The 26,733-nt window shown below is 42.8% G+C and overlaps 1 protein-coding gene across 1 annotated transcript in view; it reads right to left on the bottom strand.

Annotated features, from left to right (window-relative positions):
• me1 (malic enzyme 1, NADP(+)-dependent, cytosolic) overlaps positions 1-26,733 on the bottom strand; it is a 117,529-nt gene that overhangs the window by 50,788 nt on the left and 40,008 nt on the right. Inside the window, exon 3 of the mRNA XM_071383574.1 lies at positions 23,071-23,220. Coding sequence (XP_071239675.1) covers positions 23,071-23,220 — 150 coding nt within the window. The remainder of the gene's footprint in view (positions 1-23,070; positions 23,221-26,733) is intronic.

Genomic DNA, 26,733 nt, shown 5'->3' with positions numbered 1-26,733 from the left:
CAACACATATATCTTAAGAATATCATGGAATATAATTGAACCTTTTCGTTTCTCTTAGAATAAAAGCCTTAGTGTAACAACAGTTTAGTAAGTAATACTGACGAGTAGAAACCAAAAAATAAGTGTGTTCAGGGTGTGCACGTGCAGGACAGAGGAATAGCAATTCTTACACTATTGTTCTAAATTCAATCACCTTCATCCTCATCATTCAGTTAATTGAAATTCAATTTTGAAGTCGTGCACAATTATCAGTTTCTGTTTGGTTTATGTCGCCCATTCATTGTCAGTTAGAGACACATTAGCGCCTTGGGACCCAAAAGCATAATCAGTGCTCTAACTCCCCCTTGCGGTGGTCTGGAGCAATGAAGCAGTGACGCAAGGTACCGTACTAAACCACAAATTACCTCTAAATCCCACAGCATAATCTCAAAACTTTTAGTTGAGAAACCACTGTAGTTATCAGAGTCAGTTATGGTAAAGGTCAAAGAATAGAGAGGAGTCATGTGTAGTATGAGTAGAGGTCAGGTCAGTCATTAACAGCGTTAGGTAGACAGGAAGTTTTAGATAAAAAGGGTTAAGGTAGAAATTCCCCCTAAGATGTTTTGTGCAACTGTCTAAAAAGTTAAGGGAACAATAGGGGAAAAGATAACGGGGAAAGTAACTGTTTTGTGCAACAGTTGGCTGTAGGGTTCTGGAGTAATACACCCCTGTTTCAGTGAGTGAACCAGCGCCAACCAATTGACAAAATCAATAGCAGCAGCATATGGGGGAGGAAAAAGAGCCAATAGTAGGCAGGCCGCTGGCACTGCCCATCAATAAACCGACCAATGCCAGTGCCTGTACAGCCGGTCGTTCTTTTTGCCAGTTTTAAAAATAACTAATTACAACAGAACGGAGCGGCATCAAATAAGCCAAATATGCAGCAGAGCTCTGGGAGATGGAAAATAGCTCAGTTAAAATTTGAGACTGCGGGGGAATTTGGAACGGTGACGGAAGAATCCAGCATCAGCTGGACAAACAGTCCCTTTGCGTCCCTCCCCGATCTCCCCCTCTCCTGTATACAGAGACATGAGAAGCATTCCCGCTGCATGAACCGGCTGGCAGCCCCCCCATTCCATAAAACCTCCGGAGTGAGAACATTCCCGGTCCGCGACATCGGAAAATTATAACCCATAACCCTTCCTCCATCCCTCCCTCCCCCTCCACCCCCTTCCTCCTGAGTCACTTTTCTTTCTACTGTAGCCGTTGTATATAGGCAAAGCCTCCAACAGCCAGAGCCTCTTCCCATATGGCGCCTTCCAGGTCTACAGCCATTGGCGCTGTGGTGGATGACATTGCCCATCACATTGCATGACAATAGCAAATGGGACACTCTGCTGAGGAGAGTGTCGAGTTTCTCTCAGGCCTTACGGTACAACAGGAGGAAAAGTCTCTCTTCCCAAAGAAAGACATCCTGCTAAAGGAATCAGAGCCACAGACCTGCAGAAACTGACAAGCTCTCCGATATCATTCAGCCATATGCAGCTACACTTTCCATTAATTAGCCCCTTCTGCAGAGATCATTACTTTTCTGGTGCGCGAATGACGGTTCGTGTGGATTGAAATGTGCCTCCTTTTTGTGCTGAAATGTATCAGATTTGATATTTGACTCCGCCAACTGTGTGCAGTGATCACTTACAGTGCGTTTCTGCAAAAGGCTACTTTGTGTTAGCAACAGAGGTCAAGATTGGATCATACCACATGAGAAAATTGCATTAGTCTTTCCACAAAGTTCAGATGGGATCTTATTTTTTTCTGGGAAAATAACCTAAAAGTAGTATGGTGGAGATGGGAAACAGGTCAAAATTAATTGTATAGCATCATTAAATACTGTATGTGAGACTATGATTTATGGAGCATTATATACTTTCCTACATTTACAGACAAATATGGATTGAATTTTAGTAGATGTATGGGGGCAACACTGGGCAGGCTGCTACAACAATGTCCACCGTGAAACAGCTGTAGAACCACTTGTAACGGTATCCCATTCTGATTCCTCATACATTACAGATGAGGAGGTAATTTAGAACATTTATATGACACTATGACAGGCCTGGACTGGGACAAAGATTTTATGACAAATAACCAGACATTTCACGCACAATCCAGATTTTAGTATTAGTATTTTATTCAGGTCCCCCATTTTCTTCCCCCAGAAGAAGAACAATGCTGTACTGGGCCAAGACTTTGTCTGGCTCTTGGAGATCACAATGACTGTAGGAATTCCCGAGCCGACTAGGTGGAAAATAAGTTGATGTTCCCTTTAGCAAGGCACTAAGTCGCTCTGGATAAGAGTGTCTGCTAAATGCTTAAAATGTCAATGTAGAAGTTGGCTTTTCGTTCAAAAACACAATTAGTCAGCATAAGACATGCACAGCCTTATTGTAATAGGATGACCTTTGAACCTATCTTCAAGAGTTACTTTCCTACAGTAGACCTACTGTATGATGCGATGAATGTGTGTGATGGGTGAACCCAACCCCACCAACACATAGGTGGTCTTCTGTGGATTACATTGCAGGAGTATCTCCTAAAAGCGGAGATGCTGAGACCTAAATCAAAGGGATTGCTGAAAGACCAAGTCGTGGGTCAGGTCAATCACAGTAGATCAAAGGAGTTTCGACACTAAGATTGACCATGGTCAGTGTATGGTCAAAGTCACGTTAACAAAGTGTGGCATCTGTTGACAAAAAACACAGTCGTATCCAGTAGGCAACCATGGAGTTGTCGATGTGACGTCACGTGAACGTGCCCTATTTTTCTCTTTATGCTGTTTCCAACATGACAACAACATATAAAAACACAGTCTAAAGGCAGAGCAAAGCTCCCAGAAAATGTGAATTCGCTTAGTAATGAAATGACACATAGGTTTAAAGGACGCGTTTAAACGACTGGCTTGAGAACCTGCCAACTGGTCATCTAATTGAAATGGCATTTATCATAATGATGTTTATTTAATCTTATTATAGGCTATTGTGCAGTATCATTAGCCCAGAGTTAATTTAAGGACAGTTTATGAAGAATGGCCTAACCTGGACTGTTTATACATACTTCAAGTGTCATTATTGTTGGGTAATGAAAAACATTGGTGTGTGTGTGTGTGTGTGTGAGTGTGTGTGTGTGTGTGTGTGCTTGTAATAGTATCCTTGTGGGTACTGGAAATCCCTAGGGCTTAGGTTTAGAGTTAGGGTTAGAGGTTAATGTTAGGGATTAAGTTTAGGGTTAGAGGTTATGAAAATAGGAATGGAAATAAATGTTAGGTCCCCACAAGGATAGTAAAACATATACACTACTTGTCACGTTTTAGAATACCTACTCATTCAAGGGTTTTTCTTAAATTTTTTACTATTTTCTACATTGTAGAATAATAGTGAAGACATCAAAACTATGAAATAACGCATATGGAATCATGTAGTAACGAAGAAAGTGTTAAACAAATCTGGAATTATTTTATATTTGAGATTCTTCAAATAGCCACTCTTTGCCTTTGATGACAGCTTTGCACACTCTTGGAAGTCTCTCAAGCAGCTTCATGAGGTAGTCACCTGGAATGGATTTCAAATAACAGGTGTGCCTTCTTAAAACTTAATTTGTGTAATTTCCTTCCTTCTTAATGCACTTGAGCCAATCAGTTGTGTTGTGACAAGGTAGGGGTGTTATACAGAAGATAACCCTATTTGGTAAAATACCAAGTCCATATTATGGCAAGAACAGCTCAAATAACCAAAGAGAAACGACAGTCCACCATTACTTTAAGCAGGGTTGGGTAGGTTACTTTCTAAATGTAATCCGTTAGTTACAAGTTACCCGTCCAAAAACGTAATCAGTAACGTAACTTTTGGATTACCCAAAATCAGTAACGTAATCTGATTACATTCCGTTACTTTTAGATTACTTTCTACTTAAGAGGCATTAGAAGAAGACAAAAATGTATGTTACCAATTGAACATCTAAGGCAGGATAAATCTATGTTTAAGTTCACATACAGTGGGGAGAACAAGTATTTGATACACTGCCGATTTTGCAGATTTTCCTACTTAAAAAGCATGTAGAGGTCTGTAATTTTTATCATAGGTACACTTCAACTGTGAGAGACGGAATCTAAAACAAAAATCCAGAAAATCACATTGTATGATTTTTAAGTAATTAATTTGCATTTTATTGCATGACATAAGTATTTGATACATCAGAAAAGCAGAACTTAATATTTGGTACAGAATCCTTTGTTTGCAATTACAGAGATCATACGTTTCCTGTAGTTCTTGACCAGGTTTGCACACACTGCAGCAGGGATTTTGGCCCACTCCTCCATACAGACCTTCTCCAGATCCTTCAGGTTTCGGGGCTGTCGCTGGGCAATACGGACTTTCAGCTCCCTCCAAAGATTTTCTATTGGGTTTAGGTCTGGAGACTGGCTAGGCCACTCCAGGACCTTGAGATACTTCTTACGGAGCCACTCCTTAGTTGCCCTGGCTGTGTGTTTTGGGTCGTTGTCATGCTGGAAGACCCAGCCACGACCCATCATCAATGCTCTTACTGAGGGAAGGAGGTTGTTGGCTAAGATCTCGCAATACATGGCCCCATCCATCCTCCCCTCAATACGGTGCAGTCGTCCTGTCCCCTTTGCAGAAAAGCATCCCCAAAGAATGATGTTTCCACCTCCATGCTTCACGGTTGGGATGGTGTTCTTGGGGTTGTACTCATCCTTCTTCTTCCTCCAAACACGGCGAGTGGAGTTTAGACCAAAAAGCTCTATTTTTGAATCATCAGACCACATGACCTTCTCCCATTCCTCCTCTGGATCATCCAGATGGTCATTGGCAAACTTCAGACGGGCCTGGACATGCGCCTGCTTGAGCAGGGGGACCTTGTGTGCGCTGCAGGATTTTAATCCATGACGGCGTAGTGTGTTACTAATGGTTTTCTTTGAGACTGTGGTCCCAGCTCTCTTCAGGTCATTGACCAGGTCCTGCCGTGTAGTTCTGGGCTGATCCCTCACCTTCCTCATGATCATTGATGCCCCACGAGGTGAGATCTTGCATGGAGCCCCAGACCGAGGGTGATTGACCATCATCTTGAACTTCTTCTATTTTCTTCTATTTTCTAATAATTGCGCCAACAGTTGTTGCCTTCTCACCAAGCTGCTTGCCTATTGTCCTGTAGCCCATCCCAGCCTTGTGCAGGTCTACAATTTTATCCCTGATGTCCTTACACAGCTCTCTGGTCTTGGCCATTGTGGAGAGGTTGGAGTCTGTTTGATTGAGTGTGTGGACAGGTGTCTTTTATACAGGTAACGAGTTCAAACAGGTGCAGTTAATACAGGTAATGAGTGGAGAACAGGAGGGCTTCTTAAAGAAAAACTAACAGGTCTGTGAGAGCTGGAATTCTTACTGGTTGGTAGGTGATCAAATACTTATGTCATGCAATAAAATGCAAATGAATTACTTAAAAATCATACAATGTGATTTTCTGGATTTTTGTTTTAGATTCCGTCTCTCACAGTTGAAGTGTACCTATGATAAAAATTACAGACCTCTACATGCTTTGTAAGTAGGAAAACCTGCAAAATCGGCAGTGTATCAAATACTTGTTCTCCCCACTGTAGCTGGCCATAAATGGATGTTACATTTTACTTTATGGGTTGGTTATGTAGGCTTCTTCTAACCCATCACTTTCTACTACATATAATAATGTGACTAAATCATATTTTTACATTAAAACCAAAGTCTATCAGAATTTCAGTCATTCAAATAAATGCTATACCCCTTGATCTTCAAGAATAGGACTTGGAAATATAGAAGTATAGATTAGCCAAATTGTTTTACCTGAGCATGACCCCAAAACTAAGGACTTAATAGCCAGCCCTACTCTGTTGTTTATTTTGTTGTCATGGAGGACTGATTGGGCCCATTGATTCGAGTTGAAAAATAAATGCTGCACTCATGGAATGGCATGCTTTGCCAAGAGTGTGCAAAGCTGTCATCAAGGCAAAGGGTGGCTATTTGAAGAATCTCAAATATATTTTGATTTGTTTAACACGTTTTTGGTTACTACATGACTCCATATGTGTTATTTCATAGTTTTTAGAAAATAGTACAATAAAAAAAAAAACTTTGAATGAGTAGGTGTTCTAAAACCTTTGACCGGTAGTGTACTCTCTGTGTGTGTGTGTGTGTGTATGTTAGGGAGTTCAATTAAAAAGGGTTAGCAAAACATGTTTTCCCACAGCTTAAGAGATTGTGGGAACTGAGATCAAACTGCCCACAAACCAAGTTATTGAAACTTTTGACTAAATAAGATTTTCCACTGAGACACATAGGAATTGTTAGTGTTGATAGTATAATTTCAGCCTAAAATGTCCAAAGGAACCAATATGGATGGACAGGTCCGGGAGAGTAAGCTCAGATTGACCTCTAAGAGGGGATACATTTAACTGTGACTCCATGGGGAGTAGGGTAAAGTAGATCTATGGACTGCCATTGAGAACCAAATTGAAAAACATTTAAGTATTGATTTGCATTTTACAGGCGGTTAATGAACTAACTCTGGCATCGTTTATCTAATCCCAAACTAATAAATTGGATATTTAAATCAGTATCCAAACACTGCATGTTCTGATCGCCTATATTGCCAAACATACTGCCAGCAAAATTGGTGGTGGTGGTGGAGAAGTATGGTGACAACCAGGCACATTTTGATGACATGCCAGGAAGTGACAGACCGTACAGTAAATGCATGTGATCACCTACTCTTCGATCATTATAAAACATATTGAGAGACAGACTGGGAATAGAGGAACTGGCAGGGTTTGTAACTAAACATAAAAATACATTTGATGTCCAATAGACTTTTGGTGTGGCTGTGTATGAGCAAGATAATGAGCCTGTGTGTGCATGGGTGCCATATAGTATGTGACTTATCAATCAGTGTTACTAATGTTTACACTGATTATGGCTGATTCCTCCCTTTAAATATAGCGTGTAATAGAGGATATAAGGTTCAAGACGGATGTCCATAAGTTCAAACCACATCAGGGAGTTTTATTTCCAGTTCTGACAAATATACAATAGGTTTTCTAGCAGGGGTTGGAACAGAAATTATTTGCCAATCATTATGTTCTGAACAGAACCACAATTTCTTCCATTTGGTTCCCCTGTTCCGACCAGCAAAATAAAGTTCTGAACTAGTTCGAACCCTACAAAAAGTACATATTTTAATGATTCCTTTCTGTTCAATTTTTAATCTGTGAAATCAACATTTTTTTTAACATTTAGTTCATTAAATTACTTCACCAATCAGTACTGATAGAGCAGGCAAGCTAGTTGTTTACATGGGTGATGGACAGACAATTGTAGTCTATGGCACAAGAAGTGACTGAAATTTTGAGGGTGGGGAGAGAGGGTTGAGGAGGAAGCTTGAAGTGCTGGGCATCTTGTTATGGCATGCATTATCTGAATTACGTCCACAGAATTATACCTATAGGAGGAGCGGCCTCAAATCAAATCAGATTTGATTTGTCACATGTGCTGAGTGAGTGATGCACACCCATTGGCACCTTACAGATACACACACACACACACACACACACACACACACACACACACACACACACACACACACACACACACACACACACACACACACACACACACACACACACACACACACACACACACACACACACACACACACACACACACACACACACACACACACACACACACACACACACACACACACACACACACACACACACACACACAGTGATGGAGAATAGGCCTAGTCAATAATGAGCCATCAATTCCCCATAACACTAAACTGCTGTGTTTTCCCTGTTTTTGTTTTCATAAGTTGGCACAACCAGCAGGGGCTGAGAGAGAGAGAGCAAGAGACCTTACAGTGAAATGCTTACTTTACAAGCCCTTAACCAATGATGCAGATTTAAGAAAATACTTAAAAAATAAAAAGTTAAAAAGTAAGATAAGAAAAACAAATAATTAAAGAGCAGCAGTAAATAACAATAGCGGGGCTATAAACAGGGGGTACTGGTACAGAGTCAATGTGTCAATGTGAGGGGGCACCGGTATTTGAGATAATTATGTACATGCAGGTAGGGTTGTCAAAGTGGCTATGCATAGATAATAACAGAATAGCAGCAGCGTAGTGGGGGGGGGGGGGGGGGGTGCAAACAGTCTGGCTAGCCATTTCATTAGCTGTCTTATGCCTTGGGAGTAGAAGCTGTTTAGAAGCCTCTTGGACCTAGACCTGGCGCTCCGGTACCGCTTGTCGTGCGGTAGCAGAGAGAACAGTCTATGACTAGGGTGGCTGGACTCTGACGATTTTCAGGGCCTTCCTCTGACACCGCCTGGTATAGAGGTCCTAGATGGCAGGAAGCTTGGCCCCAGTGATGTACTGGGCCGTTCACACTACCCTCTGTAGTGCCTTGCGGTCAGAGGCCGAGCAGTTGCCATACCAGGCAGTGATGCAACCAGTCAGGATGCTCTCGATAGTGCAGCTGTAAAACCTTTTGAGGATCTGAGGACCCATACCAAATCTTTTCAGTCTTCTGAGGGGGAATAGGTTTTGTCGTGCCTGCTTCACGACTGTCTTGGTGTGCTTGGACCATGTTAGTTTGTTATTGATATGAACGCCAAGGAACTTGAAGCTCTCAACCTGCTCCACTACAGCCCCGTCGATGAGAATTGGGGCGTGTTCGGTCCTCTTTTTCCTGTAGTCACAATCATCTCCTTTGTCTTGATCAGGTTGAGGGAGAGGTTGTTGTCCTTGCACCACATGGTCAGGTCTCTGACATCCTCCCTATAGGCTGTCTCATCATTTTCGTGATCAGGCCTACCACTGTTGTGTCATCAGCAAACTTAATGATGGTGTTGGAGTTGCGCCTGGCCATGCAGTCATGAGTAAACAGGAAGTACAGGGGGGGACTGAGCACACACCCCTGAGGGGCCCCCGTGTTGTGGATCAAGTTCCTATGGAGGAACTTTGAACATTAAAAGGGTAAAACACGATTGACCCTTTTGTAGTTAATAAATCCAATGTGAAACGTGATAACTAGACATATAGTATCCTTAACTAACATTTAAAAAGTGAATCCATTATTTTCCAGCTAATTAAAAGTATCCCTCCCCATCTTCTAAATCAAATGTGTATTGTCAGTACAGTAGCCTATGCTTCGGAGGGGGGTGGGGCAAGTAGCCTAAGCACAGGCAGACACTGGAATACGTTTCTGAGTAACAGAGAGGGCTTTGCATAGGCGCTTTGTTGCATTGTGTTGTGGGACTAGAAAAAAATGACTGGAAGGTTAAACAATGTTATCAACCAGTTCCCATGATTTTAAAATAACGGAACAGTATGGATCACTTTCGTACCAGGTTCCATTTCTGTTCCTTGAAAAATGAGAACACTGTTTTGGGTTCTGTTCCCTGAACCGGTTCTAACCCCCGCTATTGACCAATAAACATTCACGTGGGCGTGGTCGGGCACATAAATGCATATAAAAATCATTCAAGGATATTCGTATTGTAACAAAATTTGGTACACACGTTGCAAACACTCAAGACTTAACATACGCAAGAACATTCATATGCTAAATGACTGACTAAAATATCGACCACACGATGGTTCTATAATGGCCACATGTTTATATCTCTTTATCCGTTTGACTCAGAGTGATGACATTTTACACATGCTCAGGGATGTGAGTAGCTAACCCACATGATATCTCAGACACCACTGGCTCAATTTTGACCAAACGTGGGTGAATGATGCGTCTTGCCATAGAGATCCATCATTTACACTGATTGGCCCAAGGGCGCTGCATCATTCGTGTGGGACGACATGTTTATTGTTGCCTTGTCTGACAATGGTTTAATCCAGGGGTGGGCAACTCCAGTCCTTGAGGGCCTGATTGGTGTCACAGTTTTGCCCCAGCCTCAGCTAACACACCTGACTCTAATAATCACCTAATCATGATCTTCAGTTTAGAATGCAATTTGATTAAATCAGCTGTGTTTGCTAGGGATGGAGAAAAAGTGTGACACCAATCAGGCCCTCGAGGACTGGAGTTGCCCACCCCTGGTTTAATCAGTGACTTGGCTTAACCTTGAAACCATTAAACCCTTGGACATTGGCTGTACTAAACTCGACTTCTTTGTTTGGGGAAAAAGTGTGTATCCAGAGCTGAAGCCTGAAGTGCCAGAGCTGGAAAAACAGTGACTAAAGTTAACCATGTGGGTTGTAGACTCAGTGACCGTAGACTTCCATGGAGCATCAGGTTCAGTAGAGCACATGGCCCAAACAACCAATCCCTCAGCATGGATTTTATTAATCATCATGAAATGGATAGTTTGGGAAAGTAATTCAAAAATGATGTACTGTAGCTAGGGATATCCATGCAACACGACAGTTGTATTGAGATTGAAAATGCCTCGAGTCCTGCTGCTGAAGCTTGAATCTTGCTCATTTGGTATAACAGCTCTTTATATACAGTCAATTGCGTTGCATATGAAATGTCATGCTCCTGATATATAGATCAATTCCTCAGATTGGCAACATGGGTTTTTAGCCCGGTTCGGAGAGAAAGGAGAAAGAGAGACAGAGACTGCAGATGATGCTGTGCCAATAAGGTTGGGAGTTGGAATGCGAATGGGGCTTTTTTGTTTCGGGTTTTTCCATTCTCCCTGTGGGAAACAAAGCTGGATTCAACAAACCAGCAGCGAACCCTTTCCGTGAAAAGACAAATGCTTGGTGTTAAGATGTTTCTGCTCGCTTGCAGTGGTCCTGAATCCCCGGTCATACGTGTAACATGCGTGTGGTCATGTGTTAAATCACACACACACACACAGCTGGCCTTTAAAAAGCCACAGAAGAACGGGGCCCGAGACAGGTCACCGGCTTAAAACATATCTACTGGGGTATAGCAGCACAACACTGGCTCCTCTCCTTTCTAAACACTCTGCCAACATTTGCTCTGGCATCACTGCAACACACACACGCAAACACACCCATTCGCACATGCGCACGCATGCACACGAGTGATATAAACTCTATCTTTCCTTGAATTCTCAATCTTGCTCTAAATCGTATTCTCATGCCCTTCCACAGTCAAAATGATTCAGCCAAAAAACAACATCATTAAAGACGCACACACAATAAAGTTAGTGGAAGTAGCCGACGTGCCAACACAGGGTATTCCATAAAGCACCGTATTTAACTCTGCAATTTCTCCCTACTTGATGCTTTATGGTTCCACTTCTTTCCTCAAGAAAGGGAGAGGAATTTCTTCATCTCTGCCAGCTCCAGTTAGTATTGTGGAGGGAGGAAGCTTTGTCTGGGGTGTTGTGAACTGATTGTGTTTAGGGAGAGGCAGAGTGTGTGGTGTTCAGCTTTGATGAACTGAAAGGGTTCTCTTGGACCTAAACATCACATGCCATTTTCCATATATTTTCTCGTGTTCCAAAACACCTGCTACTAATGTGCACTTAAAATAAAGAGGTAGAGTAAATCTGAATCCAATAAAATATAAAAATGACTATATTTAGAATTGATATACAGTATGATGACGCTGAACTAACCCGGGAGCTAGTTTTCAGTAAATCAATGCATTGTTGAAGGTTTGCTAGGCATTGACATGTTTACGCCACATCGAGTGTAAAGTTAGTGTGCTTAAATTCTATTTGATTATTGAATTGACTGTAAACAGTGATGCAGTGAAATCACTATATCACTTTAGTTCTCCCCTGAAGCCTGTGTGTGCAGCATTCCTGTGAGCCAAAGTCTTTGTCACCCTCCCCCAGAGAGAGAGAGAGAGACAAAGAGTAGAGTACAGTACAGGCTCAGTGAGCACAGCCTTGCCATTGAGAAGGATAGACACAGGAAAACCCGGCTCCCTGTAGAGGAAAGGCTGTGCAACGACTGCAAAACAGCAGAATCTGAGAGCTGCATTTCCTGACAAAATGTCCAAAATATAAATCAATTACAGAGTGTCATTTCCCCAAATTTGAAACCCTTAGTCAAGGTTTCAAAGACCTCTCTGATGAGGATAGGTTACCCGTCCTGTTGGGCGAGGACGCAGAAAGCTGTGCATTGGCAGCGCACTACATTGCTGCCTGCCATAAGATGAGGGACAGTGTCTGACAGACCAACCAACCTGAACATGTCCTCTATGAACAATAAGCAATGTATGGTTATTTTGACCCTTGGTTATTGTTGTTACCGTTGTCCCATTGACAATTTTGATTCTTGTTATTTTACCATTGTACATATCCAAAGTAAGCTTTGGAAATATGTACATTGTTACGTCATGCCAATAAAGCACATTGAATTGAGAGAGAGAAAGAGAAGTGTGAGCCAGAGCCTAACTTATCCTCCCCCGGAGAGAGAGAAAGAAATGGCTGGATCGGAGCGGAGAGTGGAGGTGGTGATTGTTCAGCATAGCTCCGTTCCAGGACTGCAAGCTAAAGCTTGGCCAGAGGAGGTGAGAGGGAGCTTCAGTCGGATGACCTGACGCTGTGTGTCAGCACACTGACCCTAATAGAACCCAGGACGCTGGAGACGAGAGCCCTGCTAAACCAAACGTCTACAAGTTGTCTGCTATTAGGCCAAGTAGCATGGCTAAACCCACAAGGTCCTATGGTGACTTGGAGTTCTCACATACAATACTGTAAGAGTTAATCCTCCCTTAGCAGTTAATCCTGTCATAAGTGCTCCAATAAACATCCAGCAATGAAAGAGGAAAGGATATTAAGCTAAGGACCCTGGGACTAAACACCTCCCTCTGCAACTGAATCCTGGACTTCCTGACGGTCCGCGCCCAGGTGGTAAGGGTAGGTAACAACACATCCGCCACGCTGATCCTCAACACAGGGGCCCCTCAGGGGTGCGTGCTCAGCCCCCTCTTGTACTCCCTGTTCACTCATGACTGCACGGCCAGGCACGACTCCAACGCCATCATTAAATTGGCCGATGACACAACAGTGCCTGATCACTGACAACAACGAGACAGCCTATAGGGAGGAGGTCAGAGACCTGGCCGTGTGGTGCAAGGACAACAACCTCTCCCTCAACGTGATCAAGACAAAAGGAGATGATTGTGGACTACAGGAAAAAGAGGACCGAGCACGCCCCCATTCTCATCGACGGGGCTGCAGTGGAGCAGGTTGAGAGCTTCAAATTCCTTGGTGTCCACATCAACAAACTAACATGATCCAAGCACACCAAGACAGTCGTGAAGCGTGCACGACAAAACCTATTCCCCCTTAGGAGACTGAAAAGATTTGGCATAGGTCCTCAGATTGTCAAAAGGTTCTACAGCTGCACCATCAAGAGCATCCTGACTGGTTGCATCACTGCCTGGTGTGGCAACTGCTCGGCCTCCGACCGCAAGGCACTACACAGAGGGTAGTGCGAACGGCCCAGTACATCACTGGGGCCAAGCTTCCTGCCATCCAGGACCTCTATACCAGGCAGTGTCAGAGGAAGGTCCTAAAAATGGTCAAAGACTCCAGCCACCCTAGTCATAGACTGTTCTCTCTGCTACCGCACGGCAAGTGCGCCAAGTCTAGGTCCAAGAGGCTTCTAAACAGCTTCTACCCCCAAGCCATAAGACTCCTGAACATCTAGTCAAATGGCTACCCGGACTACTTGCATTGCCCCCCACCCCCCCTCTCCACACCACTGCCACTCTCTGTTGTCATCTACGCATAGTCACTTTAATTAACTCTACCCACATGTACATACTACCTAAACTAACCGGTGCCCCCGCACATTGACTCTGTACCGGCGCCCCTCTGTATATATTGTTATTTTTTACTGCTGCTCTTTAATTACTTGGAACTTTTCTCTTATTCTTATCCGTATTTTTTTAAACTGCACAGTTGGTTAGGGGCTCGTAAGTAAGCATTTCACTGTAAGGTCTACACTTGCTGTATTCGGCGCATGTAACTAATAAAATGTGATTTGATTTCCAAGTTGACCACAGTGCATGTCTCCTGAATAAACTGAGAGGGACTATGGTTTGAAGTCAGGTAATACCTGCAGCGGAAATTCATTTATTATCACAAAGGTTAGTGTAGAGAAAAAGGAGAGGAGGTTTTTTGCTTATCCTGTCTCAACTTTTTACCAAGCAGACCAAAAGACATATGCTCTAAATTGTTTTACTAGGTCCTCAAAGTCTGTGAGGTAATTAATCCCAAATGTTTTGCCACGTTCCTCATGAGGTCAGTGTAATTCCAAACCTTTCCTCTCTATTTTTGCCTCCTTACCCCACCCCCCCTTCCCTCTCTCTTTCTTTATGAAGTCTGATTGTATAATTTACAATACAACAACTCTGTTTCCTTCATGATGTGTGATAGCATGCATAACAAAAGAAGGAACAAAGTTATGAAGTGGTCATAAAATAGGTCACATGATTTAACTTCTCAAACGTATGCATATAAAAGGATTTGTGTAATATGGCAGTTACTCATTCCGGCTATCAAAGACTTGTCCCAGTCGAACGCTCTCTGGTCTCATGGATTAAACATCCAAGAGGGCAATTTTCTACTTAGCTACTTAACCTAAATGCTCATCGATCCAAAGGACACTCATCTTACATGCTTACAGCAGCAATGTGTGTGGGCCTGAATGCTTGGATCACAACACTTAATCCTCTACCGGGGGGGTTGAGGCGCTTCATCAAGCACGTGTTGCCCCTGCAGACTCTGAGGTAGCACAGTCGAAACTTCATCTCATGTTTATCATTAAGACAGCATAGCCATTTATACTGTATGTTAATAATGTACTTTTATATCTCGCCTTTTGTTTTAATCTCCTTCGACTATGTAAGTCTAATTATGCTACAGCTTGTCCATCATTGGCATGATTGTAAAGCTCGCCACCATTGGACTCTGGAGCAGTGGAAACGCGTTCTCTGCAGTGATGAATCACGCTTCACCATCTGGTAGTCCGACGAACAAATCTGGGTTTGGCGGATGCCAGGACATCGCTACCTGCCTCAATGCATAGTGCCAACTGTAAAGTTTGGTGCAGGAGGAATAATGGTCTGGGGCTGTTTTTCATGGTTCAGGCTAGGCCCCTTAGTTCCAGTGAAGTGAAATCTTAACGCTATAGCATTCAATGACATTCTAGACGGTTCTGTGCAGTTTGGTGAAGGCCCTTTCCTGTTTCAGCATGACATGCCCCTGTGCACAAAGCGAGGTCCATACAGAAATGGTTTGTCGAGATCTGTGTGGAAGAACTTGACTGTCCTGCACAGAGACCTGACCTCAACCCCATCGAACACCTTTAGGATGATTTAGAACGCCGACTGCCAGCCAGGCCTAATAGCCAAACATCAGTGTCTTACCTCACTAATGCTCTTGTGGCTGAATGGAAGCAAGTCCTCGCAGCAACGTTCCAACATTTAATGGAAAGCCTTCCCAGAAGAGTGGATGCTGTTATAGCAGCAAAGGGGGGACCAACACCATATTATGGCCATGATTTTGGAATGACATGTTCGACGAGCAGGTGTACACATACTTTTGGTCATGTAGTGTATTTATCTGCAAGGCCTCTCATTTCCCCCTCCAACAAAAAGTATTGCAGTGGTCCAGAGTCCTCGACACTTGACCTCTACCGCCGAATCCACTAAGGGGTTATAACCAAGATAATCAATCTTTATTAATAAGATGGATTGGTTATCAGCGCTCACCTTAGAAGGTTGTAAGTCGCTCTGGATAAGAGCGTCTGCTAAATGACTTAAATGTAAATGTAAATGTAAGGTTCTTTGTTGGTGTTATTTAGTGTCTGTGATATTAACATTTGTGGTGATAGTTGAAGCAATACTAGTGGCAGTTGTGCTCGCAAACAGCTCCTGCATTTAGTGAGTGACTAGCCACAAATTCATTAGTTTAACTGAAATAGACTAAAAATGCCCTGTGTATCCTACACTTATGAGCTTATCGGTCCCAAAACGTAATGGATCCAGTGACCTCAGTGTTGTGAATGTTTATCTTCTCTGCCTACGATTAGCCCACCCAGAGATCAGTGAATCGGCTCTGTTCTGACACTTCATGGGGCTTGACCTTTGCCCCCTACAGTGGAGCCTAGTATTGACGTGTTTAGTCAGCGTGAAGCGGATTACAGACAGTAAGCCTGGGTATGACCAACAGGGCGCCTCTACCACAGAGTGCTCTTTATACCTGAGAGGGAGGCAGTGATTAGAGAGCTAATATCAGTCTATTCAGCCACTCTGATGGTCTAGACAAGCATACAGACACACACACGCACATCCAGGCATAAGCACACACGTGCACACGTAAGCATGCACGCAAACTCACATCAGGAATTCATTACTGTTATATCTAGATGGTGCTGCGTGTGCGTATAAATCTGCTATAAGAGTTAGAGAGAATCACAGAGACGGATACAGTTGAAGTCGGAAGTCTACATACACCTTAGCCAAATACATTTAAACTCAGTTTTTCACAATTCCTGACATTTAATCCTCGTAAAAATTCCCTGTCTAAGGTCAGTTAGGATCACCACTTTATTTTAAGAGTGGGAAGTGTCAGAATAGGAGAGAGAGAATGATTTATTTCAGCTTTTATTTCTTTCATCACATTCCCAGTGGGTCAGAAGTTTACATACACTCAATTAGTATTTGGTAGCATTGCCTTTACATTGTTTAACTTGGGACAAACGTTTCGGGTAGCCTTCCACAAGCTTCCCACAATAAGTTGGGTGAATTTTGGCCCATTCCTCCTGACAGAGCTGGTTTAACTGAGTCAGGTTTGTAGGCCTCCTTGCTCGCACACGCTTTTTCAGTTCTGCCCACAAATGTTCTATAGGACTGAGGTCAGGGCTTTGTGATGGCCACTCCAATACCTTGACTTTGTTGTCCTTAAGCCATTTTGCCACAACTTCAGAAGTATGCTTGGGGTCATTGTCGATTTGGAAGACCCATTTGCAACCAAGCTTTAACTTCCTGACTGATGTCGTGAGATGTTGCTTCAATATATCCACATCATTGTCCTGCCTCATGATGCCATCTATTCTGTGAAGTGCACCAGTCCCTCCTGCAGCAAAGCACCCCAACAACATGATGCTGCCACCCCCGTGCTTCACGGTTGGGATGGTGTTCTTCGGCTTGCAAGCCTCCCCCTTTCTCCTCCAAACATAACAATGGTCATTATGGCCAAACAGTTCTATTTTTGTTTCATCAGACCAGAGGACATTTCTCCAAAAAGAACGATCTTTGTCCCCATGTGCAGTTGCAAACCGTAGTCTGGCTTTTTAATGACGGTTTTGGAGCAGTGGCTTCTTCCTGAGCGGCCTTTCAGATTATGTCAATATAGGACTCATTTTACTGTGGATATAGATACTTTTGTACCCGTTTCCTCCAGCATCTTCACAAGGTCCATTGCTGTTGTTCTGGGAATGATTTGCACTTATTGCACCAAAGTACATTCATCTCTAGGAGACAGAACACATCTCCTTCCGGAGCGGTGCGACGGCTGCGTGGTCCCATGGAGTTTATACTTGCGTACTATTGTTTGTACAGATGAACGTGGTACCTTCAGGCATTTGATTGCTCCCAAGGATGAACCAGACTTGTGGAGGTCTACAAAAAAAAAATCTGAGGTCTTGGCTGATTTCTTTTGATTTTCCCATGATGTCAAGCAAAGGGGCACTGAGTTTGAAGGTAGGCCTTGAAATGCATCCACAGGTACACCTCCAATTGACTCAAATTATTTCAATTAGCCTATCAGAAGCTTCTAAAGCCATAACATGAACTTAGTGTATGTAAACTGCTGACCCATTGGAATTGAGATACAGGGAATTATAAGTGAAATAATCTGTCTGTATACAATTGTTGGCAAAATTACTTGTGTCATGCACAAAGTAGATGTCCTAACCGACTTGCAAAACTAGTTTGTCAACAAGAAATTTGTGGAGTGGTTGAAAAACGAGTTTTAATGACTCCAACCTAAGTGTATGTAAACTTCCGATTTCAACTGTATGTAGACAAAGATCGTGATAACAGAGACAGCTAAGTTGTCCCTATAAGACCAGTTGACCATAGAAGAGGTGCTCTGAGAGGCTATGTGATCTATATACAGTACATGCAGGCTCGAGCTCCCCGACTGAGTTCCCTGTGAATCTAGACTGAGTTTAACCTTGACTCAGGGGTAGACGTACGATAGTAAATGTCCAGGACACTCGAATTCGTATGATATTTTACGTTTCGTATGGTATGTACAGTCGTGGCCAAAAATTGAGAATGACACAAATATTAATTTTCACAAAGTTTGCTGCTTCAGTGTCTTCAGATATTTTTGTCAGATGTTACTATGGAATACTGAAGTATAATTACAAGCATTTCAATAGAGTCAAAGGCTATTACAAAAGTGTCAAAGGCTATTACATGGCCTCACATGTGATTCATCAGAGAAAATGACTTTACCACAGTCCTCAGCAGTCCAATGTCAATCCCTGTACCTTTTGCAGAATATCAGTCTGTCCCTGATGTTTTTCCTGGAGAGAAGTGGCTTCTTTGCTGCCCTTCTTGACACCAGGCCATCCTCCAAAAGTCTTCACCTCACTGTGCGTGCAGATGCACTCACACCTGCCTGCTGCCATTCCTGAGCAAGCTCTGTACTGGCGGTGCCCCGATCCCGCAGCTGAATCAACTTTAGGAGACAGTCCTGGCGCTTGCTGGACTTCCTTGGGCGCCCTGAAGCCTTCTTCACAACAATTGAACCGCACTCCTTGAAGTTCTTGATGATCCGATAAATGGTTGATTTAGGTGCAATCTTACTGGCAGCAATTTCCTTGCCTGTAAAGCCATTTTTGTACAAAGCAATGATGACGGCACGTGTTCCCTTGCAGGTGACCATGATTGACAGAGGAAGAACAATGATTCCAAGCACCACCCTCCTTTTGAAGCTTCCAGTCTGTTATTCGAACTCAATCAGCATGACAGAGTGATCTCCAGCCTTGTCCTCGTCAACACTCACACCTGTGTTAACGAGAGAATCACTGACATGATGTCAGCTGGTCCTTTCATGGCAGGGCTGAAATGCAGTGGACATTTTTTGGGGGGATTCAGTTAATTTGCATGGAAAAGATGGACTTTGCAATTAAGTATATGCAAATTTCCATCATACAAACTGAGGCAGCAGACTTTGTGAAAATTCATATTTGTGTTATTCTCAAAACTTTTGGCCACGACTGTATGGTAGGTATCAATCATTTTGTATGATATGTTCAGATTTCCAATTCATATGATAGGTTACGATTTGCAATTTGTACAATATGTTACAAATTTACAAAACGTATGATAAGTTACGAATTCCAATCTGTTGTGGCTAACATTAGCTAGGCGACTAATGCTAACGTTAGCTAGGTGGTTAATGTTAGCTAGGCTAGGGGTTAGGGTTTAAGGTTAAAGGGTTAAGGTTAGGGTTGGGGGAAGGGTTAGGTAACATGCTAAGTAGTTGCAAAGTAGCTAAAAAGTACTTAAACTTAGCTAATTAGCTAAAATGACCAACCACCCTACTTTTGTTTTTGCCTTAAGTAACCTTCTGTCCTGTGTAACCGGAAGTTGGGAAGAGATTTTCGATGTACCGATTCTATGGCACATGGTTAATGAACTGATACACAAAACGATGCCGTATTCAAAACCTAGAAGTTTTCAATTTAAATAATTATTCAAAATTCTTGCAACCAATAGAATGTTCTATATATGGAGGATGCAACCATCCCAGCTCTGCAGATTTAGCTGTGAAGAGACAGAATCATTAGATCATTTGTTTTGGTACTGTCCATCTGTAGCTTGTTTTTCTTCGCAGGTTCAGAAATTGCAGAATTGCAAAATGTACGTGGAGGTAACGCTGCAAATAGCACTGCTGGGTGATTTATGACTTGTTTCAGGAAACTAGGCATATGTCGCGTGTCACTACTTCACAGGAGAGGCATTTGAATGTAAGCTTCTTTTTTTTATCAAAATGATTTTTTTGTCAGAAATGGCTTCTGGAACATGTGAACAATAGAATGTTCATGATGTCACTGCGACAACTGTCGATAGACGTAGTATAAACCAGCCTTTAGTCTTGAAATCTTTGGTTGTTTAGTACATGGCCTCACATGTGAATCCTTAAAGAACATTGCTGAATGGGTGTAGACAAAGAGTTCTCCAGTTGGTTTACCAAAACATTCAAGGGCCATTTTCTCAAAAGTGAGATTACAAGTTTATCAAATTTCAAAATCAGAATTACTTTCCCATTGTTCCTCAACTGGAGTGTATGATATAGACTTTTCTAGCTCTGAGTTTCTACTTTTATCCAATGTAAAAAACACAATTTCAAATTTTGCTACACAAGACCAAATTCAGCCGGTCGTAGTCAATCGATCAATAATATAATCATAATTTTTGAAAAAATGCTTATCTTTAATTTACAATCTCTAGAAACTATGAGAATAGAAAGGTTGAGAACTTTTGTGATTCATCACAGCACTGTTGAAAAATATATGGCAATTAGAAATCAAAACTGTATGGTGTTAAGAGATAGAGGGGAGCGGTTGAGTGGAGTTGAAGGATGGGACTAAAATAAACAAGATTAATGTAAAACTAATGTAACTAATGTAACTAATGTAAAATATACTGTGTCCGTAAAATGTATGTAGGTTCAGAACTTTTGTGAAACAGCACAGATATAGGGGAGGGGTTGAGGGTAGCTGAAGGATGGGATTAAAAACAAACAAAAGATAACTATAGTAAAATACATTGTGTCCGTAAAATGTATATAGTATGTATAAACCGGAAGTGGAAGCCATTAGTTTACTCCAATTAAGGGAGGGGTGGTAGGAATAGGGGAAAATAATGAATGAAAATATATTTACAAAAAATAAATATGGGGGAAATGATGCAGACAATTACATTGATGGAAGCTACAATCTATCTGCAATATTACCCCCTATACTACCCCCTATAAAAAACTTTCCAAACATCACATATCATACTAATTTGGCTGTCCCGGATTTACATTTACTATGTTACGTCTAGTCTATGAGACCAGGCTGGTGAGTTCCCTATCAGTTTCAGCAATAATGCTTTTACAACCCTGGGTTCTCCACAACTTCACCCGCCTCCTCCACCCCCCTCCCTGGGCTAGGTTTAATTTTTTTTATTTAACCAGGTAAGTTGACAGAGAACACATTCTCATTTACAGCAACAACCTAGGGAATAGTTACAGGGGAGAGGGGGGGGGGGATGAAGGAGCCAATTGTAAGCTGGGGATGATTAGGTGACCGTGATAGTATGAGGGCCAGATTGGGAATTTAGACAGGACACCAGGGTTAACACCCCTACTCTTACGATAAGTGTCATGGGATCTTTAGTGACCACAGAGAATCAGGACACCCGTTTAACATCCCATCCAAAAGTCAGCACCCTACACAGGGCAATGTCCCCAATCACTGCCCTGGGGTATTGGGATATTTGTTTTTATACCAGAGGAAATGGTGCCTTCTATTGGCCCTCCAATGACACTTCCAGCAGCATCTGGTTTCCCATCCAGGGACCAACTAGGACCAACCCTGCTTATATTCAGAAGCAAGCCAGCAGTGGGATGGAGGGGAGAGGCCTGGGTCTAGGACTGGCTGAGGACCAGGCTTGTCTGAGAGTCAGCGATAATCCACTGGCCCTCTCCAGTGTGTCGAGTGTACAGAGCCTGCTGCTAACTGACCCAATGTCACATTTCTACCAGTCCCAAGTTCCCCACCCCCGGGCTCTGGCAGCTCGCGTCTTGGCCCACTGCATTGTGGGTCTGCGGGGAGATAAGATTACTCCTTCAGCCCAGTGTCAGAGGTAAGGGAGCTTGGAGCATAGAAGCATACTCGACATATTTTCCACATACTTGCTAGTTCTGGGGAAATTGTGGAAAAGGGGGTTGTATAACTCCAAGTGTGTGCGCTTAGGTTTCCGAACGCATTTTCAAATGTGCCCAAGGTAAGCATTTCAAATAAAACGGCTTTGGATTTAGCATTCGCTACTAATCAAAAGCATCCCTGGTCATGATCAGTTTATTTGGGGTTTTAGACTTGAGACCCACAAGGAAAAGTTCACTGTGGATATGAGTGAGGTAAAGTGAGTGAGTGTGAGTCCACACTGTACATACAGGCCCTGGTGAAGAAAAGAAAAAATGGTGCACTATATAGGGAATAGGGTGCCATTTGGATCGCACATGGTGCGTCAGTGTGTGACTGACTGTGACTGACGAGAGAGTGAGAGGAGAGTGAGAGGGGAAAGAGCATTTCTAACTGAGAGGTACTAATCAAGCCAATAGAACGTCACCCTCCTTCTTCCTCTCCCTCTTCCTCTCCCTCAGTGGTTGACTACAGAACAATATTGGCGGTGGTCTTTCTTGGACCATGTTAGTTCTACTGTCTACGACTCAAACACGACATCTTTACAACACAGCGCAGTGTAGATATGTTCAAGCCAAACAGGATCAGCTCCTTGACATTGTCCTAATGTGTGTTACATTCATTTGATCGCCATTATGACTCTAATGAGGGAGTCCAGTGGTGACAGAGAGACATGGACCTAATTGTTTGAGGAGAAACAGACAGATAACTGAGCAGACCGAAGAGGCAAGTCCTGCTTTATGCAATGCCAAGTCCATTCAAGGTGAACTGTACACTGTAACTGCTTAAACTGGCCTAAGCTGCCCAAGGACTCGTAGAACCCAACTCGACACAGACACGCCCCACCCTCTGATTTTGGTTGAGAGTTTTGCTGCAATAGGCCAACATACACAGATGTTTGAAGATTCAAAAGGATTTATGTTTCATAAGAATGCATCTAAATGATTTGACAATTGATGGTAAAATCTTAAAACAATGTTTAGGCTGGCCACGAGCAGCAACTGTGTGTGTGACAGTATATCCAGGCCTATTCAGTGTGTGTGCATGCATGTGGTGTGTGTGTGTGTGTGTTAGTGCTCGCATGTGTGTGTGTTTCTCTCTCACCTGGGTCTCCTGAAGGCAAGGCCATACATCTGGCAGGCCAGGCCCACAGTGGGAGTGTAAACGATAGGCATGAACCTTTCTGTGTCGGACGTCAGCACACGGTAGAACAGCTTCTCATTCCTGTCCTGGAGCCCCATCAGAAACACATATCTGGGAATGGCAGAGGGGGAGGAGGAGGGGGTGAGGGAAAAAGGTGACAATCTTTAACGCCGATTCCTAAACTGTGCATGTAAAATGGACTTCAGAGTGGCTTTATGAAATACAAATCTCAGAGAGAGAAATAAGAGAGAAGAAGTGTGTGTGAAGAGGAGAGAGAAAGAGACGTCTGGGGTGACTCAAACAGATTGCACCATGTGAGAGCAATACCTCACTCTATCGGGCCCTACTTTTCCCTCTGGACTTAAAGGCCCAATTGAAAAGAAATGGCCAATAGAAAGTGGGGGAGAGAGCGAGAGAGAATGCCATGCTGACTCCCTCCTTGCCTTAATGAATACAAGCCCTGCTCATGTGATGATAGTGCCATGTTGTACAATAACTGCTGGATAAAGTTGCTGTTGCTTATGTTACAAATGCTTAGAAAAATACAGAGCACAGACACACCCATCAGATATCCTTCACAAGCTCCTTGTTACGATCAAACATCGACAGGGGGACTGAAGGTTTACATATGACCCAAATTAACTGCTAGGCCTCGCCACAGGCTCTCCACTCATGATAAGAAAGCTTTCCACAAAAGCTGGAGTATAATGTCGCTCTTGTTGGGATGATAGAAAGTATGCATGGCCTTCTCCCACATGGTCATTGGATACAAGGTGTTAACAATCTCTTTAAAAAAAGGTTGATGGTGTTCCAGCCAGATAAAGTCACGGCTTACATCATACCACAGGGATTATCAACTAGATTCAGACGCGGGTTGATTTTCTATTGAGCGGATGGTCAGGGGGCCGGCACATAATTACAAATCATTTGAAGACTGCAAATTGAACCGCAAGAAGTAATTTATAACCTTTCTTAAATTTGTATACGATCACTTGCCTGTCTATTATGCGTGGGAATACTGGGGAACAGATTTCCAAAATTAAAATCACTTGGAGCTGATTCCCTGGTATTTTTACAGTATTTTATGTTCAACAATAAAACATAAAAAAAACAAATATATATATATTTTTTAAATTATTATAATTTTTTGCTCAGCAAATTTGGGTGGCCAAATAAAACCACCCACAGGCCAAATTTGGGAATCCTGCCATACCACCACAATTCAGTCACCAACTAGGGACACAGAAAGAGACCAACTTATTGGTGCCCAACGTTGTGTGATTGGTGATGTGACTGAGGCCACGTCAAGGCACAGTGCCAAGCTAGGGTTGTACCACTCACATGCCACTAGGAAACGGGGTGGCACAAAATGGATATTGTCAGTCAAAAATTTGGTATTTCAGTCTAGGTGGTCTAGACCCATATGATTATTTTGATTTCACTTATCTAGTTGTGGCAGGACAGCAGGTGTCAATAACCATGATGAGTCTAGTTGTCTTTTCCATGAGCGACTACAGCTCGAGTCTGTTGTGGCTCTCTCTCGGCCTGAAAGAATATCACAGTCACACACACACATTTTTTTCAGATAAAGTGTGTTAACAAGCGTGTGAAACTCTGCTTAAACTTGGCATGGGAAAAATAACTTTTCCCTCTTCCAACCCCTTCTTTCTCCATCCAAATTCATGATTCTTTGCAGACACTCTTGCCGGTTGGTTTTTATGATGTTCCTTTAAACTGCTAGATAGCATACCACATGCATCCGGTTAAAATCACAAGTGGACATTTTAAGAGTTGACCCCTATGACCTTTTAGTATTCGTGAGTCCTTCTCTTTATCTCTGCAACTGTGTCTTCGTGCATAGAAGAGGTTCTCTCCGATAAAGTCAGCCTAGGCCGCCATCTCTGTTATTATAGACATGTTTGGGCTTCAAGCCAGTGGTGTCCAAAGTCCAGCCTGCTTTATCAATGTCCAGACACCAGAATGAATCCCTGCTTTGGGGAGCAGTAAAAACAGTAAATAGCTGCTGCTTGGAATAGAATGGCATGTATCGTTTAGTGAGAGTTTTGAGCAACGGTCATGCAAAAATAAAGTGACACGGTCGGATCCAGCAAATACCACAGAAGGCTTGAGAAAAAACGTAAGGCCCAGACTGCAATGGAAATACTATGGCCAGAGGCATGAGGACAGGCAGGGCGAATACCAGCTCTAATAAACTGGTCCGATGCCCTGAGTGGACTGGAAGACTATGAGACAAATTGTTGATGACATTGAAAGGGCATGGGAATAGGAATAAAACACGGCTAATTGCTGTTTTGGAGGATTTGCGTGGTACAGTATAGCAACCGTGCCTCAGTCATCATACCACCACGCTGGAAAATCAAGTGGGCTAAAAGCAGTGGTGGAAAAAGTACCCAACTGTCATACATAGAACATGACTCAAGTAAAAGTGAACGTCACCCAGTAAAATACTACGTGAGTAAAAGTCTAAAAGTATTTGGTTTAAAATATACTTAAGTATCAAAAGTAAAATAATAAATCATTTCAAATTCCTTATATTAAGCAACCAGATGGCACCATTTTCTAGATTTTTTAAATTTATGTAAAGCCATGGGCATATACTCCAACATTCAGACATAATTTACAAACAAAGCATGTGTGTTTAGTGACTCCACCAGATCAGAGGCAGTAGAGATGACCAGGGATGTTCGGTTGATAAGTGCGGGAATTGGACAATTTTCCTGTCCTGCTAAGCATTCAAAATGTAACGACTACTTTTGGCTGTCAAGGAAAATGTATGGAGTAAAAAGTACAATATTTTCTTAAGGAACTTAAGTAGTATTTTAAAGTATTTTTAAATAACTACTATACACCACTGGCTAAAAGGTCTTCCTGACCACAAATTGACCACAAATCCTGTCTCTCTCTGTCCCATTAACCAACCCAACCAGTCCTCACACTAACTACACATCCACAGGCCACAAATGAAGACTATTGAGACCTGATGTCCTGCCACTATGGAAATGTATCCAACCTTGGGATTACATTTACCTGAAGCCTTGTAGTGTCTGACAGAGAGATGTACTGCTCGTCAGCAAACAAGTTTTCAAGATACACTACATGCTCAAAAGTATGTGGACACGCCTTCAAAGTAGTGGACTCGGCGATTTCAGCCACACCCGTTGCTGACAAGTGTATAAAATTGAACACACAACCATGCAATTTCCATAGACAAATATTGGCAGTAGAATGGCCCGTACTGAAGAGCTCAGTGACTTTCAACGTGGCACCATCATAGGATGCCACCTTTCCAACAAATCAGTTTGTCAAATTTCTGCCCTGCTAGAGCTGTCCCAGTCAACTGTAAGTGCTGTTCTTGAAAAGTGGAAACGTCTAGGAGCAACAACGGCTCAGCTGCAAAGTGGTAGGCCAAACAAGCTCACAGAACACAACCGCCGAGTGCTAAAGCGGGCAGCTTGGTGAAGCGCGCAGCTTAAACATACACAATGCCAAGCGTCGGCTGGAGTGGTGTAAAGCTCTCCGCCATTGGACTCTGGAGCAGTGGAAATTAGTTCTCTGGAGTGATGAATCACGCTTCACCATCTGGCAGTCCGACGGACGAATCTG

The sequence above is a fragment of the Salvelinus alpinus genome, chromosome 35, assembly GCF_045679555.1.
Source record: "Salvelinus alpinus chromosome 35, SLU_Salpinus.1, whole genome shotgun sequence".
Taxonomy (NCBI): Eukaryota; Metazoa; Chordata; class Actinopteri; order Salmoniformes; family Salmonidae; genus Salvelinus; species Salvelinus alpinus.
This window is presented reverse-complemented; position numbering and strand designations above follow the sequence as displayed.